Here is a 20,044-nt window from a genome sequence, read left to right on the forward strand (position 1 = left end):
ACCATTGAATGCGGGTGAAGCGAATGACCCAGAAAGTGAAGATGAGGTAAGTGGTGATGAGGCGTATCAAGATGATCCAAATGTAGCTCGTATGGAAACAGATCACGCGGGACTGAGTTGGGATGGAAGGCAACCGGGTATGCAGTCGGGTTATGTGGGAAGTGCATTTGATATGCACGAAGGCCATATGATTCGAATTGGGCTTATCATGGAACGATGCAAGAGGTGGTAGAAAGACAAAGACCGCCTACGTTTGGGAATTGGTCTGAATCTTCCCAAACCATTTTTATCAACAAACTTTCATGGGGGAGAGTATGGAAAGGGCATTAAAGCAAAATTATAATCGACAAGAGCAGCGGAACCGAACCCATGCATATGCCTTTGAGAATGACATGAACAACTGATACCTTGATGATCGTCAGCGACGGATGCATGACGCGTGCCATGCAGGACAGCCGGTTGTGGCCGACCCGCCATTTGTGGACTACACCACTTTGCCACCGTATGATGGTAGTGTGTCATACCCGACACCACCATTGCATCATTCAATGTGGGTGGACCCAAATCAAGGCTCCAGTCAAGGCACCTCGCAACAGCAACGAGGCGAGCAAGGTGGTGATGATCAAGGCACATTTGGATTCGCTGAGTTCTTGGATGTGATGACGTCCATCTTCGGGCCGGCCCAACCGCCCTAATTCTGATGGAATCTCGTGTTACAAGGTGAACAGCATTCTGTATATTATTGTATAAGTTGTTATCTTTTGTGTTTTTATTTGTTTTTGGGTGGATGGGTGGTGGACAAAATACTTTTGATTAAGTATTAAGGGTTGTATTGAATTGAAGGTTGTTTTTTTGAAGTAGTTTGTTTCATTTTAATTTTCTCTCAAAACCGAACATTGGAGACAATGTATCCCAAGTGTTGGGATGAGGAAAATTTGGTTTGTTTTGAAAAATTTTGTTTAAATAAATAAATAATAATAATAATAATAAACATAAAAAAATCAGAAATATAGAAAAATTTAAAAAAAAATGTGTTTAAAGAAACCGGAAAGTGGTAAGATGGCGGGGTAAAGTTTGGTCCCTTTTCATGGTCACAATTCCCTAAATAACATGTGCCAAGTTGTTTTTTAAAAAAGGAGATTATGTAGTTTTCTAACCAAGGTTAGCATGCTTTCGGTGTAATAACTTGCATAATACATTCGTTTACACTTGAAATTGAGAAAGCAAGGATTGGTGAAATGGTTGATATTCTCCGATAGAACTTGTACAATTAGTGCATTTCGAGATTTTAGCATGGCACGAGTGCAAAAGTGATAGAGGCACTTAAGTTAAGCCTCGTCTGGATGAGCGAGAGTGTGGGTTTTGGGGGGTTGGGCCTCATACATTACATATATGAGCGTGGATATGAGAGGGGCGGGGATTGGTTCCTTTAGAAAACTTTATTGGGCCTATTCTTTTATTTAATCAACCCTGGTGTTATATTGCGAAACGATCGGAATTAATAGGTTTCTATGAAATTGTTTTAGTGTTTGTCAATTAGATATGTTAGGCATTATGTTTATCATGCTTACAAACAAAAAAAAAGAGAGAAGAAGATTGTATTAGAGTTGTAATATTTAAGTATGCAATATTCAAGTTTTATATAGTAAAAAAAATGATGATTATGTTAGTGATGTATATCGATTTTGTGTTCTAAACCGTCAGTTCTTGGTGCTTTAAGTAATCGAGATTAATCGGGAGGGATTTAGGGTTAGATAAACTAATTGGTTTTTGAGTGATTACCTTGCGTTGTATAATCCAAGTACTTGATCCTCAGTTATCGCAATCCTTTACATAAGCATGAACTTTATTTATTGTTCATCTCAGTTTAAACATTAACTTTGGCATTCATAGAAACCGGAAACCGAGGGAAAGCGTATTTTCTCATATTGATTGAAACTCGTTTATTTGCTTTTGTCTTTTCGTTATACAAATCAAACAACCAAATCTTTGAATTTACTCTTTCCTTTAGTTTAATATAGAGTAACTGCTATGCTACTTAATAACGCATTTTTAACAAACTCCCTGTGTTCGATACCTGCTTACCACTATCTAACTAGTTGTATTCGGTTTATTTTTTAGTGAGTCTTCGACCTCACGTCACATACATTTATTCATGCATTTCACTTAACACAAACTCTTTTTTTCTTTGTTAACGAGGCAGATTCATCATAGCCTTCTTGAATAATACTCCATAAATCTTGTGATTGAAGTAGTACCTTCATCTTTACGCTCCAATGATAATAATTCTTACCGTTTAGTATCGGTAATTGAAATTGCAATCCATTGTTGTATGATGCCATTATTATTATTTTCTTTTAAACCGTGATCTCTCTTTACGATTAAAAATCTAAAGCATAAACAGATCAGACTTGTAGGACATGGTCACGATTTTATTAAATAATATTAATAAAATAAATAATCTCTTTAGGAAATTGTAGTGCATATACCATATACAAATCCAAACGAGAATTATATATATATATACATATATATATACATACATATATATATAATGGGTTTGGATCAAATACAAATAAAATTACCGTGCTAAACTTGCGAATCAAGTAGAGTAATTATATATACAAGTAGAGTAATTATGTAATTATATCATAGAATAATTACATAATTACTCTACTTGTATATATAATTACTCTACTTGATTCTAACGTTTAGCACATTAATTTCATTTGTACGTTAACCTTCCCCTATATATATATATATATATATATATATATATATATATATAGGATTGATTTCTTTTGAGAACCACTTTGAGTTTTAAGAACTCGAAAGAACTCAACGTACCAATTTTTTTTTCGAATTTTTTTTATACATGTGTAATACGTAAGTGTAAGTGATGTACAAAAAGTTACGGTATTTTTTTACACACCGAATCGACTTTTTACACATGTGTAACTAACGTTTAAACTTGTGTAATTATCAAAAATACTTATTATCTCTTCTGCTTCATTTTTTAATTAAATTTAATCTCAGTCACATATATCAAATCATTTAATTAAATGTGTTGTAAGGCCCCGTTCCTGGTGCCTTACTTTAGCGTCGGATTTACTCATAAACACAGTTCTTACAATCCGAGTTACTTAAAACTTTTCGCGGAATATAAAACATCAATCATTCATTACAAAACATTAAATCTTTTCTTTGATACCATAACAAAAATCATTATATTTAAAACATCTTTTCTTCTATCTTCAGATGTCAGCCGTTCAATCCATGCCATGTGCCATCCTCATGCTAACTCTATAATCAGCTCACTTGCGTGCATACTAAAAGTCAGCTACGCTGAGTGAGTTCTAGTTAATCAAGCAACTTATCATACAATCACTACATGCATCATATACATATCCGAAGACACGTAGTCCACTATCTAACCTGCTCACCTTACCACTTAACCTCTTATTTACCCCTACCACTTTGCCACTTTGCCACTTTAATAACGTATAACGTTATGCCACTTTGCCACTTTAATAACGAAGTCACGTATAGGCTTGCCCTACCACGTACTACCGTCATGCCACTAACACTCTTACTAGACTCTTGCCACTTCTAACACACTCTATCTCTACTTGTCTACAACACACTTCATAACATTACATCATTTACATAATAACCAAGTTACATCATAACATTTACACACACTAATAACCACTTGACAATCACTATCCATGGCGATACGTGCAATATCCGAAGATCGTTCATGCACCGACAAGCATTATATAATAGCTACCTCGTATAACATCTATAGCATACACTTACCACAAAAGGTAAGTGTATTCACACTACACATCGAGTATGCACACAGCCCCGAAAACATAACAAGGAAAATGAGGCTAGAAACTCACCTGAACTTGGTTAACAGTTACTCCTTCCTTAGCTGAGCGTGACTAACTGTATAACAATTACACATATCAATTAACTATTACTATCCATATCACGTTTCTAATCTATTTACAACCCTCAATGAACGAGGGTTTAGGGCCAGCGCCCCTGACAGCGGGGTTCTAGCGGCGGAAGCCTCTAGCAGGGTCCAAGGGGCAGAGCCCCTGGCTTATCACGTTTTCCACTAGGATTTGAAATTATTATTTTATTCACCATCTCATTCTTTATACGAATTAAGCGTAATTCGTTAACCAATTCGTTGTCTTAAGGGATCTGGTTTGTTAACTAATTCGTCCTCTAATCAGCATCTGATTCGTTATCTGAACATCATGCAATTCGTTATTCTAATTCATTAGCTGGTTCATTATCTTCCATAATGAGTTGGACCTTTATAACGAACTGGTCCCTTAACGAACTGAACCCTTAACGAACTGGGGCTTATTCGTTAGTTCTTCCTTAATGAACTACTTAACGAATTGTGTCTGCTTCATTATCTCCCCTTGGCGAATCACATAACGAATTACCTTCTAGTTCGTTAAGTATCCGTTAGCGAACTAGGTTTAGGTCAGGGAATGTCAGAATGTTCTCTGACATTCTCTTAACCTCGTAAAACATTTCCGGCGCCGTCATCGCCGGAAATCCGGGATCTCGCCGGAAAAACGAGATCTCAACCGTTTCACCACCGTTTTCACCGTTTTTCGTCCCGTTCGATCCAGATCTGAGCTAGGGTGATCCCTAAGCTCATCTTAGGTTCGGTTTATACCCGATTCCACCCGAATCTCGTGACTTCAACGGTTTAACGGCTTCGGCTCGTCGTTTCGTGACTAAATCTAACTGGGTTGAGTTCATACAACATAATAATATCATTACCTTGGCTCGTAAACTGATTCTCCTTCTTCTTCTAGGTTTCGGCTTATAGAGAGAGAGAGTAGGATGAGAGAGAGCTAAGTGTGTGTTTTGGTGGTGTATGGAATATGAGAAATGAAGGATAAATGTTGATTTAAGGTTTATATAATTATGGATCATGGGCTTAAGCCCATGGTCTCATCCTTCTTTCCTTCATGACCCAGGTCCATATCCTATATCCATTAACCAACACTAGCCCGACCCATACCAACTCCTACTCTATTTAATTATTTCCCGATAACCCGAGTAAACTTTCCCTCTATTATTAAATAATATAATTAATATTATTTTGGAAATTTCGGGATGTTACATGTGTGGTTCAAAATTGAGTTTTAAAATTCTTAAAACTCACCATGGTTCTCAAAATAACCCTCCCCTATATATATATATATATATATATATATATATATATATATATATATATATATATATATATATGGGAGGGTTATCTGAAAAATAAGTAGTTGTCTAGAAAGACTAAGAATAAATCATAGTCATTGGATCATGTTATTTAATGGTTGAAATTAAAAATTATCAATAACCGCCATAGTTTCCTAGCATTGTTCTTTCATCATAATTTGTAATGCCAAATGTCAAAAATTTGTTGGTTCTTACCATTCTTAGGAAACTCTTTATTCTTATTTGAACATATTCCTATATATATATATATATATATATATATATATATATATATATATCTTGATTCATACTGATGACCAAACTTATGCTCCAATAGCCAATTCTTGAACATCCTTTAACGACTTAGAGTCGGACCGGAGTCACGTTGGACTAAGACCGCGCTCATATCATCTAGCTTGTGTTGACCGAGACCTGAGCGTCAACTTCGAGTCATGTCTTCTTGTATCCCCCTTCGCTTGGTGAACCCATGATCACCTGAAAACATCTAGCTACAAAACTGAACAAACTATGGTTTTCGGTTGTGGCTGAGGATTTCTATTAAACAGAGGTCCCTTAAATCAGATTTCGGGCTACCTCAGTTAGCCCATCTGTTTCCCAGGGTACAACAGCCGAAGCAGTATGTACCGTCGGGATTACCCTAGCACCCGAACCATATTTGTAACGAGAGTTCGGGATCGTAAAAGTTGGAAACGAACTGAACTATCTATGGCACATAACTCGGTTGTTGTGAGTTTTGCTCGAGCATGCGACTTACCTGATGGTGATCAACCTGCCTTATGAACCCCTATCATAACACCTACATATAGTAGGTTGAGGGGTGACTCATCACGCCACTTGTCACCACGCATTAGACGCCTTTGCCACTTGTCATATGGTGGCACACAATTCACAAGATGATAACACCTACCATGCAGACTCATCACCACACTTGGCGGCTGTAGAAGACACTTGTCATGACATTCTTATGGTGACGACACATGTCGTGATAACTCGTCATATAGGCTGACACGTCTCCCAAGGCCCGATCTAACCACCAAAATACTAAGGCGACTCTCAAGCGTTCTACCAATATTGGACAAACCAATGTACTTCAAGTTCTCAACTACACACTTTAGAGTATTGTTCAAGTTCTCAGCTACACACTTTAGAGTATCGATATCGCATTTATATCTACTCTTTGAACGCATTAATAATTTATTTATCTAACTATACCATTAAAATAAGTGAGTTCAACTAAACATGGCCTCTTACTATTGGTGGATTTTTAAACTTTTCATTTTTATCTACCACTTCTCTAGTTTTTATGTGAATAAAATAATTCTAAAATAAATAAAAATACTAGACAATAAATTCTATTAAATGATTATTGATTATCAATATTAATTTATATAATTTATATTATTCATTTTTCATTATTCATTATAGCGTATTTTACATTAAACCCAAATCAATTATCCACTCTTTCACCCCTCCATCCTGTTCTTCCACGGATCTCTACCTTCATTTCATTTATCCGGCAAATTGACCGTCCACCATCGATAAAGCTGTTCACCAACCGGACGTTTAATATACAACAATTCCGCCTACCCATGATTGTGTTAAAAAATCATCAACGTTTCTACCGGTCACTTAAATCATCCGGTATCATGTTGTGTATGTTGATTCACATGAATTTTGTTTTATTTTTTTATTTTTATTTTTTTGTGATTTTATACACTAATTTAGGTTGCCCACCAGGTGTTTGATCAAATGTCAGTTTGTTATTTTTTATTAATATTGCTTAATGTTTAAATGTTTAATTTATTATTTGATAAATAATGGTTTTACTTTTAGATTTATGAGATTTAACCGATTAATTGCAAGTAAACTTGAAATCCGTAATCAATTCCTAGTAAATTTCTCTATATTAGGAACACATTAACCACATGATTAAGGATTACTTTGATTACAGAATTTCAAAATTATAATCAATTATGATATATACGTGGTATGAATGATTTTAACATAATCATCAAATCAACCATATAATTAAGGATCTAATATTATCATAATGATTCTAATTTTAGGGATGATAATAAATAAAAAATGAAATTCATTATACAAGAAATAATTATCACAAGAATTCTAAAATTATCATAAATCTACAACTTATATCAATTATGTAATTATTGAATTGATGATTAATTTTATTAATGGTAATAAATAAAAAAATAAATTAGTTACATATTTTTATACATTATTATCTTTATGTTGTATGCTTAAATATGGTGTAGATTTAAACATATTAATTTTATTTATATTGTAATTATAATATAATAATATAATTTAACAACATTAAATTCAAATATTTCAAAATTTCAAAATCCGTAATCAAAGACCTCCTAATTTTCATCCATATTTCAAGCTATTTTAAAATCCCTGATTTTATGTTTTTTAATTAATTACATTTAAACCTTCCTTCTTTATTCACATATCCAAAAATTCAAATATCTAATACTTATGTATAAATTCTTTGACCTTCACACAATAATTCTCACACAATCACACCGGAATTAGCAAAGACGAATTTGTTTCTTTGTAAGGTATATGGTTTGGTCGTGCTTATATAATTCATTTCGTTCTTTAGTTGTTCGATTTAAAGTATAATTGTTCAAAAATTAATAGTTTGTTTTTTTTCACCATCAGGAATTGAAGCCAACAAACATTACAATGTTGAACCAATTGGATGTTCATAACAAAGACTGTGTCCTCAAGGTTCGTATTTTGAAACTATGACGTCTCAAGGACAATAACAAGCGCGAAGAAGATTGGTCGGTAGAGATGATTTTGCAAGACGAAATGGTATTGTTACATAAAAATAAATAGCTTTTCATAATCCGGACGTTTACTTTTATTCCAAATTACACGTTCATTAATTTTAGTATGTTATTTAAAGAATTTTATACTAATTATTGGGTGGTGAATGTTTTTATATTTATTGGTTAGGTTTTCACCAATTTTATATTATTAGATTATTAATATTATTATATGTATTCAATAATTATTTAACTTAATTTATCCATAAAGAAGTTATAAAAAAAGGATGAGAAAGCTTTACCTAATTTCTTAAATGATATATATTAGGAATCAACTATATGTCAACTATACTTGAATGAAAATTAATATGTTATTGAATATTTATTAAGACTTTATTTTGAAGATCAATTAATTATAGTATTATGAAAGACTAAATTTAGGTTTTAGATTGTCATAACAGTTTGTTTTGTAACATAAATTTAAAATATACTTATAAAAAGAAATGTCTTAGATATTGTTCATCTTTTAACATTGATGTGCAACAAATATTTAAATTTGTGTGTAAATAAACATGGATACTATCTTAGGGTAATAAACATTACGGTTATTGATGTGGAATAAATGTCTTATATAAAGTTTATCTTCTGAATCAACATTGAGATAAAAGTTTTGTTGAATCAAAATTGTAAAATTGTTTTGTTGATTTGGAGACTAATTTCTTCGTTTTCTTATTATTGTACTCATGATATAAGATATAAAATATTTTAATTTTTCATATATCTTTGTTAGTCTTTGTATGTTTTTGTATTTGATTCAAATAAGTTATGATGTCTTATAATTCATGTAAAATTATCATTTATATATAAATACAAAATTTGCATTTCATTATTTATATATACAACAACGCCATTATAGATTTACCAGATGATCTTTTGATTGGTGATTCATCCAATTCTATTTCTGATTTGATTGATTTTGTATATCCAGCATTATTGGAAAATTTTAATGATATTTCAAGCTTTAAAGAAAGGGCCACACTTGCACCTTTAAATGAGGTTATCCAAGATATTAATGACATATTTTTGTCTTTGTTCCACGGAAAAGAAAGTTAAATATCTCAGTTCTGATAGTATAGACAAGTCTGATAGTGTTGCACCTGATTTCGATCCAGCATTACACTCACCGGATTTTCTAAATGGTTTAAAGATGTCCGGTATACCTAATCATAAATTGGTTCTAAAAGTTGGTGTGCCAATAATGTTACTAAGGAATATTGATCAGAAGAAAGATTTATGCAACAGAACCATATTAACTTGGGGAGGCGTTTTATTTAAGTAAAGGTTATTTCAGGTACCAACATTGGGTTTCGCACTTATATAACTCTTAGGGGCTGTTTGGCAAGTGCTGAACCATTAAGTGTTGAATCATTTAGAGGTCTGAATGATTAAGAGGCTCTGAGCTAGTAAGTGCTGAACCAGTAAGTGTTGTTTGGTTAAACCTCTGAATAACTGTGCTAAATGACTTTTTTACCCTTCTGAACTATTCCATGCTAAATGAAACATATTTGTTTAGTCAGAGTGCATAATAATTTACTAAATGACCAAACATTCTTTATAACCAAACCAAATACATCTTAAAACAAACTTTTATTATAATCAACCCAAATACATCTTAAAAATACTTTTACCAAACATTGACGCAAATAACTTAACAATACACCCACAAGTAGACAACCCCTAAACATCAAACACAACTTAAGCTATATCCGGGCAAACATAGCACACATTTTAGTACAACCAAAAACATCTTAAAAATTGCGCCATTAAAACAATTACACGCCTTTATCTTGTCTCTAAACCTCTTTTCATGATAAACCTATAATAAATCATCATTGACACCAAAATTAGATAGTTTATTGATTTTAAGCATTTGATCATAAACAAAAAAGATAAATTGCATAAAAAAGACAACCATAATTATGGTAAAATTTCTATATTAGCTTTAACCAATTACTTCACTAACCTCAACCTTTTGCTTTGCATTGTTATACCACATAATAACAAACAAAATATTCACTACAAACTTAACGCCTACTTCCATCACTACAAATTTTGGTTAAATTTATATATTTAAGAGGCTCAACACCTAGTGCCATCACTACCAATGATCATCTTAAACCAAGAGTAGCAATGACATAAAAAACAGTTTCATTAAATGCAATTATGCAACACTGACCTTATGGCTTATTGTGTTAATCTTTGTTCAAGACTTTTGGATTTATAATGTATGGCTCCTCATTATTTTGGATGTCAGCCATCATGGCCTCCCTGTTACCAGATATTACATTTGTAAGGAAATAAGCAACCTTGCATGTCAAAATCAAGTAAAAAAGATAAATAAGTAGTACCTATCGGTAAATGGTTCAGCAGAGTCCTCACAAAAGCTTCCTAATTCCACATCTAGAAAACAAATGAGAATAAAACTATCTTACACCTAACACAAAAAATTGTAAACGTGTACATGTTGTAGTTGTACAACACGGTTTGAAATCCCCACACACCTGCTCAAATTGCTGGTTCAATACATTGAAAATCCACCACATCTTGAAGTTGCACAAACCTGTTAAAGCCATATCATTAAATAATTTTTGATTATGTTATTTGTTCAATATAAGTTCAATTAGCTTGTTTATTCAGATAACATGTAAAACATAACATTAAGTAAACTCATATAGGCATGAGAAAGTAATAGCGGTTGACCACTAAACCACTTCTTCTTCTGCTACATGAGCCACATTGGGTCGTTCGTTTCGTACTAGAATGAACCGAGTAGTTGCTAGAAGAAGTAATGTTCTCCTTCCCATTATTTTTGTCTATAATCTGGAAGGGAATTCAAGTAGATGCATCAATACATACCAATATATTAATTTGAATATAACACCAACAGACTAAAAATCTCCCAAAAATAAACAGAAAACCCAAAGTGTTAAGATCATAAAATAAGTAATTGGGTTAAGATGCACAAAAATTCCCCAAATTAAAAAACCCTAAAATCCAAATATCAGAAAGGAATAGAAATCACTCAAATTGATTTCAAACATAAAGCCGCAAATCACCAACGTAACTTAACAGCACACGTAATGAGAGTGCAATAACGAACTTGTTAAAAGCAAAGACAGCCACAACGTTTCTGGATTTCAAAAACGAATTGGATAAGTCCACCGGCGAGAACCAAAACTCCGTCAACAAACTGAAGTCGCAGGTGGTCGAACTCCTTGGATTTTGGCATAGAAGGTAGGGAGGATAAGAGGCAGGGGCATATCATGTCTAATTCTCATTCAGCGTCTTTTTAGATCTGAATCATTAAGAGGCATGTTCAGCCATTCAGACGTGGGTTTTTAATCAACCAAACGCTCTGAAATCTGAGTGATTCAGATTTTGTCTCTGAATGGGATCATTCATATCTAAACAAACAGGGCCTTAGTGGTCTAACTCCTTCAGATAAGAAACTGCCATTCATATTAAAACGAAGACAATTTCCTGTTACGGTTTGTTTTGCAATGACCATTAATCAAACCAACACAGGTAGGTTTCAATCAACCCCTCTTTATTTACATAACTGCTTGCAAATGTCATGTATATATTGAACTTATATCTTTCTAGCAATTTCCCCTCAATATATTAGACTTCCTAGTTACTGTTGGGAATATTTTATAACTTGTGTGGCCTAAGTATCTTGAATTTGCAAAAAGGATATAAATATTTGAAACCCAATTGGATAAATATGATACTTATCTGTAGCCACAAATTCCTCCTTTGACTTCCAACTATTTGCCTCCCTTTTATTTTCTTGAGTCCAACCATCTAAAATCAATTAATTTGGTGTTGAAATTCTTTCACAGCGAGTTTCTTTATGGCAATTTTTGAATTCCCGCAGCGAATCACAGATTCAATCAATTTTTCACCGCGGTTATTTGTAATGTCTTGATTAGTTGGTGTCTATGAATATGCAATTTCCTATTTGACAATGTTTTGAATTCTTACCAACGATCTTGGCCTCTTATTTTCCTTCTGTGTTTCTAATAATTGACTCAAAGTTTCGCAATTTACGAATTAGTGTATCTTGAGATTGATACGCTAATTTAATTGAATTTAATCGATGTTCAAACTTATTCCCTTTCGAGCCTCTTCTTGTTTATATAATTTGGAAAAACGATTCTCATGAGGATTTACATATTCAGATCTTGGTTCTTTCGATAATACTTCTATATGAATAGACGAATTCAAATTCTGAGATTTCATTTCTTATCGTTTTCTTTTTAGTATTTGAACACAGCCATTTTGTCGATTGCTTATTGAACGTATTCTTCAATCAATCTTCACCGTGGCTCTGATACCACTTTATCGGCAGACTGAATGTTAAATTGGTAATTGCAATCACATAATCAACATAAGAATGAATGGAAAAACGATGCAAATGTATTGATGGAATATATTGGTAAAGAATAGCTCTAACCGATATATATGACACCCTATTTGTTGAGGTGTGCGCATATAAATATATTATATATAAAGGAAATTCCAAGGACCTGTTAAAGTTTAAGAGGTATAAAAATTGTTGCTCACTTTACTACCCTTGCTACATATCTTAAAGTTGTTAAATGCGTATTATGGTTTTTAACTCAATACCCTCCCATGACACATTTAATTCTTTTAATTATTATTACATATTTACCCCTCAACGTACTATACTAAACTTTTATAGATATAAAAACTAATTACCTTTCTACCCTCTTAAATTTACCATGTATTTGACAATTTTTTTTGTTTCCTTATATCTGTTAATATATTAGTATTAAAAAAACTGAACGTACCATTGTGACATGCTTAATTTTTTCGACGTTTCAATATAAAGTTCGTTGAATATCAAGGTGTAAATTGTAATATACAAAGTCAATGTTGCATCAATGTACAAGTCATTAATGGGTATAAGTCATCAATGTTGCAACTTTTTATTTTAACCTTTGTGGCAAAAGATTTTCTACTTATGCATGCATGTTTATTCATAATTTATTGTACCTTAAATACAAATAAATAAAAAGTTATTAATGTTAACAAATTTAAAATTCGTATAATATATAAAATTCAAATATGGTAAACTATTAAAAAAAATCTATAAAAGTATAATTAATCTTAGCTACACGTATGAATATATTAAGTCTAGATTAATATATTTTGGAGGTGGATCAAATACAAATAAAAAGTCGTACTAAACGTGTGAATCAAGTAAATAGACGGTGGAAATTTTATAATTAATCAACCACAAATGATTTCTTCGTGTAAATATGCAAAATCTGAATAACTGAAGTTTTGCCATTGCCAGAGCTTGATCAATTAAAGGTTGCAATCAATTCAACATGTACCTAGCTTGATTCCAAATTCAAACGTGTACATAGCTTGATACAAAATCGATTATTAAACCCATACATATCTTGATTCAAAGTCAGTTAAACGTGTTTAGAGCTTTATTCAACTGCGATTTACATAGCTTGATTCAAAATTTGAGTAATTGAAGTTTTGCGATAAAAGAATTTGATTCAATTGAAGGACACAATTGATTAAAGGTGCATAGAGTTTGATTCGAAATCGATCAAACGTGTAAAAAATCTTGTTTCAACATGATTTTGAAGAAGCCATTTAGACGAAGAGGACAAGGAGGAAGAAGTAAAATAATTACTGTATTTGTAATATACTTACACTTTTTATATAAAAAAATACTCTTATTATAAGAATAATTACGCTACACAAAATTATTCTGCTTAGAAAAGTTGTTTTATACATAGAGTAACTATCTCGTGTAACTAGAGTAATTACCATGTATAAATATAGTAATTATTTTTATTATCACGGTTGTTTTATATGAGAGTAATTGTCGTGTGTAACTAAAGTAATTATTGAAAAAATTGACTATAAATTAAACAACCATGATAACAAAGATATTTACTCTATTTATCTACTATAATAACTCTAGCTACATGAGATGATCAGTCAACAAGTAAAACAACTATTATTATAAAATGTATTATGTAATAACTGGGATTTTTCGATAATAAACAAATACCATATTATCCGACCCGTTTTCTTTTTCGGGAAATTTAAATCAATATAAAATATTATTTATCTTTCTCGTTATTATTTTATTATTTTATTATAATCATTATTTTTTATATAAATTTAACTTTGAAATATATATATATATATATATATATATAGGGGAGGGTTATCCTAAAAATAAATAGTTTCCTAGGAAGACTAGTAATAAATCATAGCCATTGGATCATGTCAATCAATGGTTGAGACTTAAAATTACCAAAAACCATCATAGTTTTATATATATATATATATATATATATATATATATATATATATATATATATATATATATATAATTAACCTAAACAATAGTTTTAACCTGTTGTGATCCCACTTCCATAGTCTAGGGACCCATCTACAAAATATATTATATTATTATATAATTAACCTCTCTGACCCGTTAACCCAATTTCCAAACCCGAATCCATTCTTAAACCATTTATACCCGAATCCTAATCTTGTGCAATACGTTATGTAATCTTGGAATTGATATGTGGTTTTGATTCCCCTTGCCTAAACGAGTTCACTGTCACCACGAATTAGGAATATGAAATCAAACATATTCATATTGCTTATTCTTCTGGCCGACAGAAACCCATTTATTATTAAGCATGTAAACGAATATCATAAATCAATTAAACGCACGTATAGCATACATATACCAGCACAAGCTTTTACCCTATAGTTAATTGAATTGTAATCCATTGTTGCTGCCCGTTCTTGTTCGTTTTTGGCCGGCCATGTCATCGAACCATTACCCATCAATCTCTCATCAAAACTGGTAATTGATATATCATTATAGTCCGTTTTTAATCTAGTTTCAATAGCCCTAACATCAATTAAAGAAAACTGTAACGATTTGATTAATTGTATTAATTAGGGTTCATAAACGATTTGGGTTAATTCAATTACTATATTTAAAAGTTTGTTCTCAGCTTATAATCAACTGACTCGTTAGCCCAGCTGGTTGTTGGTGTACGTGTTAATCCCTTTGAGCCGGAAGATAGCGTGGATTTGAGTCCTAGCCATGGCAGTTTTGATTTTATTTTTGTTTTAATTATTATATGGATCTAAAAAGTTTTAGCAATTTAATATAAATAATATTAAATAAACATTGTTCTATTAAAACCGACATATAAACCGATCCTTTTTCCGAACTTTGTTAAACACTATAATATGTATGTATGTATGTATGTATGTATGTATATATATATATGGTAAGGATCCTAAGAGAACCCTTTGCAAATTGAGAACTTTGAGAACCATTTTGGACCACTAAAAACACCTTTAAAAAAATATAAAACAAAAAATAATAAAAATTTTAAAAAAGTAAAAAAAACCAAAATTCTTATATTTCATTCCGGTTTCAATAAAAAATAAAAAAAATACAAAAAAAATAAAAAAAATGTCGTATTATACACATATGTATAATTTTATATAATCTTTAGTTACGTAATATACACATATGTACAATATCATTTATCTTAAATTATACACATGTGTACAAAAAACATGTAAATATACATGTATGTATATATTATACATATGTATATATAATTTAGCTAAACCGAGTTTTTTTTTATGAAACCGGGATGATAAAATAAGAATTTTGGTTTTTATACATTTTTGATTTTTGTGTTTTTTTATTTTATGATTTTTTTATTTTTGGATTTTTTGTGGTCCAAAATGCTTCTCATAGTTCTCAATTTCAAAAAGGTTCTCTCATGATCCTGATCCTATATATATATATATATATATATATATATATATATATATAGATAAAAGATCCAATACAAAAATTGGTTATCATACATTACGTACAATAGATTTCCTATCGTTGATTTCCAATTCAGTTAATTTGATTAGTTAAGTACCCATAAGGGTGTTTTTGTCTTTTTACATTACTTTTCAAAATCGGTCGCGCCTGTATTAGAAACCGTTTTATTATAAATTTGATCACGTATCTAAAAACTGATTAAGAAATGAATTGGCGGTTTATGTTATTCGATTAACTGGACGGTATCGTTGATTTGTTTAACGTCATGTATTACGATCAGCAAAGTAAGTTTATTTTGGTCTTAGTTTTAATCAATTTTTTATGTATTTAGCTGTACACTGTAGGTTTAATCGACTTAATTTTTTCGGTTTTTAGGTTACTTTTTTGATGAATTTACGATCAATTATGAATTTTATGAATTTATGTGTTTTTATAGGTGTTTAGTAATTGTGATTCGAATAAACTTCAGATTTATGTGTCGTAATAGCAATTCTCTGGAAGGTTTGTTTGTTGTTTGATTTGAAACGTATTAGAACGTATAGGATTGGGCAAGTTTTTGTGATCAAGATAATTTTTTGATGTTTTTAGCTGTATATTGTAGGTTTTCTAGACTGATAAGTTAATTTTATCATTTTTTTAGGTTATTTTTTTTTTTCTGTTTTGTACATTATAAGATTGATGTTTGTGTTTTTGTATAGGTGCCAAATATTTGTGAATCGATTTTAGACATCAAATTATTTGTCTTAATATCAAATCGCGAGTAGGAATGGTTTTTTTATCAGAACGTATAAGAACATATATTTTTGGTGGTGAAGTAATTTTGCTTTGTTTTGGACTTCAAATTATTTTGTGTTTTTGAAAATTATTTTCATAGCAAATTGTGAATAGGAGCTTTTGTTTTTGCGTTTTTGATTTTGAACATATAAGAACGTATAAGAATGTATTAGATTGAATTTTGTTTTATCAGATCCTTCATCAGATCTTGTTATACCTCAAGTTAATGCATCTTGCAAACCTGAAAAAGGAATGGTTTTTGAATCTGTTGATCATGCATATGATTTCTATTGTGAATATGCAAAGAAAGCTGGTTTTTGTGTTCGTAAAGGAGGCTCGTACATGAATGAGGGTTTATTAAAGTCTAAATATTTTACCTGTTCGAAAGAAGGTCACACGACTGCAAATAGTTATGATTCTATGGCTGAAAAAGATCGTTTCAGCAGACCGTATTATAAAAGAAGGAAGAGACCAACAATTAGGTGTGGTTGTCGAGCTCAAATTTTTCTAAAGTCTGTTGATGGGTTGAGGTTTGAAATAAACGATTTTTTCAAAGGACATAATCATGAAATGGTGCATGCAAATGATATGCATTTTGTTCGATCAAATAGAAAGTTGACTCATGTACAACAAGATATTATATATGAGATGTCAACATTGAATTTGGGTCCTGTTAAGGCGTTTAATATTATGAGGACAAAGTATGGAGGATTTGAGGAAGTTGGGGCTAAAAAAAATGATTGTAAGAATTTCAAACAGAGTTTAACTTGTTATATTGGCGAGTATGACGCTGAAATGGTTGTACAAAGATTAAGCGAGAAGAAAAACTGTTGTGATGGTTATTCGTTTGAGTATACAGTTAATACTAAGGGTGAGTTAGATCGTTTGTTTTGGGCTGATGATATTTCAAAGAAAAATTATTTGGCTTTTGGAGATATTATATCATTTGATGCAACATTTAAGACAAACAAGTATGTCAATTTGATACAATTGTTTTTTACTTTTTTATATTTTTACACATTTTTTTAATCAATTTTTATATAAATTTATTTTTTCAGATACAATATGGTTTTTGTACCATTTACTGCCATTGATAATCACTGTCGGAATCTTACTGTTGGTGCTGCGTTATTATCGTCCGAATCTATTGAATCTTATTCATGGCTTTTGAAAGTTTTTCTTGATTCTTTTGGTATTGCTGCAAAGGTGGTTGTTACTGATCAAGATCCTGTAATGAAGCAAGCAATCTCCCTTGTTTTACCAAATTCGAGACATCGTTTATGTATATGGCACATTATGAAAAACTTGCTGACAAGGTAACTTTATTTTTATCGTATTTAAAGCATTATGCATATGTGTTAGAACGTGTTATAATGTATAAACATAGCTGCATATATTTACAAAACATGTTAGAACGTATAAACATTTTTTTTAGTATGTATCAGTTTTTGTATTATTTTGTCTTCACCAGTTATGAATTTAGAAGAACGTATAAGAGCGTATATACCCATTTTTTTTCTGATATTAACCGTTTTAGCAAATTTTTTATTTTGCAACATCAGGTTGGTGTTGCCCTTTGTAACAATGAAGATTTCAAACGTAAAATATGTGACATTGTTTGGACGGATGCAATTTCTCAATCTGAATTCAAGACACAATGGAAACTTATAATGAAGGAATATGATCTCGAAACAAATAAATGGTTGTCTGACATGTTCGAAATGAGATATAATTGGATCCCCCGCGTATTATATGGATGAACCATTGTCTGGTCTTATGAGAACTACATCGAGATCAGAAAGTGAAAATCATTTTTTTTGTCAAGTTTCTAACTCACAATTATCACTAGTTGAGTTCTTTAGTCATTTTGATCATTGTATGGAGATTTAAAGGCACAATGGTAGGAAAAATGATCATGATACAAGGTACACGCATCCATATCCGGCTAGTTCAAACTCGTTTGAGAAGGAAGCAGAGTTGATGTATACAAAGGCTATTTTTAATGATTTTCAAGATGAAATGTTTCATATTAGAAGCGGTGTTGCATGCTTGAAATCCACTGAAGAAGAAGATTGTGTGAGATTTTCTGTATTTGACTTTAATGCTTATGTCCTAGGCTGTTTGGAGGTATGAAATAGTTAAATTTTTTTTTTGTAGAACGTTTTAATAGATTTTTATTTTTGTCACATATTTTTTGATTTTTGACAGAATGTGTAAAGTATTTTATATATTTTGTGTGTCAGGTTTTGTTTAAGAAGGAAGGTGAGGACGGAATTGACTCGACTATTTCATGTCAATGAAAAAGATTTGAACATTATGGATTATTATGTCGTCACAGCCTTTATATTTTAAATTTGTTCAGAGTTACCAGATTTCCAAAAAAGTACATGGTGGATCGTTGGAAGAGAGATGCTGGTCTTAATCCTAGAACTGCTCCTATTTCAAGTTTTGGTAACGACAAATTTTTAAAAGTTAAAGAGACCTCAAGGGAAATAACATTGGCTGGCTAGTATCTCATAAATAGCTATGTAACTGATGTTGATGAGTTAATCAAAGTCGGGGATCAAATGAATATAATGATCAAACAAGATGATGAGACAAGATACAAAAGAACTCATTTATCAAAAAGGGATAGGTTTTCTGCTATTCTAGGGTATGATCAACCATCTGAGGTGACTGTCCGTGTGCCTAGTGGTATAAAAAACAAGGGTTGCGGGTCGCATAAACGGATTAAATCACAGAAAGAGATAGCTATAAGTCGATCTGGCAAAAAAATATAGGGAATGCAAAGTTTGTCATCAACAGGGTTATAACAGCCGAACTTGTCCTCAACTTCGAGAAGAATAGTTTTTCTAGTGTTATTGTTTTGTTCATATTTTCTTTTTTTAAACTTTTGTATGTTTTTATTTTTCTGGAACGTGTAAGCTTTTTGTGTGGTACTGGAACGTGTAAGCTGGGTGAATATTACTTACAAAAAACAGTTGATAGATTAAACCAGGTTCCACAGAGGTTACAAAAGAGGACCACATCTAGAGACTTTTCAAAATAACCTATTTACAAACTTATTTTAAACTACTACACCACCACATCACACCAGCGCCACACTACCTCACCAGCCGTCATCCCGAACCCTAGTTGTTTTCAAGGATCTCTTGAGCATCTTCACGCTTGACTCTCTTATTCAACTTCACCTTATGAGCTGTTTTCTCCAGAACATCATGAAGCTGACCATAGCATGAAGCCTGCTTTTCCATGTAGGTTTTTGCCTCTTTCTTGA

At 31.6% G+C, this 20,044-nt stretch overlaps 1 protein-coding gene across 1 annotated transcript; it reads left to right on the forward strand.

Moving 5' to 3' along the window:
• Positions 1 to 16,258: 16,258 nt before the first annotated feature.
• LOC143581438 (protein FAR1-RELATED SEQUENCE 5-like) lies at positions 16,259 to 19,067 on the forward strand. The gene is made up of 6 exons (XM_077064227.1): positions 16,259 to 16,277; positions 16,961 to 17,738; positions 17,826 to 17,997; positions 18,330 to 18,469; positions 18,660 to 18,894; positions 19,011 to 19,067. The coding sequence occupies exons 1-6, from the start codon at positions 16,259 to 16,261 to the stop codon at positions 19,065 to 19,067; spliced, it is 1,401 nt and encodes a 466-aa protein (XP_076920342.1).
• The last annotated feature ends 977 nt before the right edge of the window (positions 19,068 to 20,044 follow it).

This window comes from Bidens hawaiensis, unplaced genomic scaffold (assembly GCF_021521415.1).
Source record: "Bidens hawaiensis isolate Kalapana, Puna unplaced genomic scaffold, B.hawaiensis_p1.1 tig00030938_1, whole genome shotgun sequence".
Lineage (NCBI taxonomy): Eukaryota > Viridiplantae > Streptophyta > Magnoliopsida > Asterales > Asteraceae > Bidens > Bidens hawaiensis.

What these genes read in the sequence shown, in the direction of transcription:
- LOC143581438 (XM_077064227.1), top strand. An exon ending in GCAACATTTAAGACAAACAA is followed by an intron (nt 17,739 to 17,825) that starts GTATGTCAATTT and finishes TTATTTTTTCAG; the next exon opens with ATACAATATGGTTTTTGTAC. An exon ending in GATCTCGAAACAAATAAATG is followed by an intron (nt 18,470 to 18,659) that starts GTTGTCTGACAT and finishes GGAGATTTAAAG; the next exon opens with GCACAATGGTAGGAAAAATG.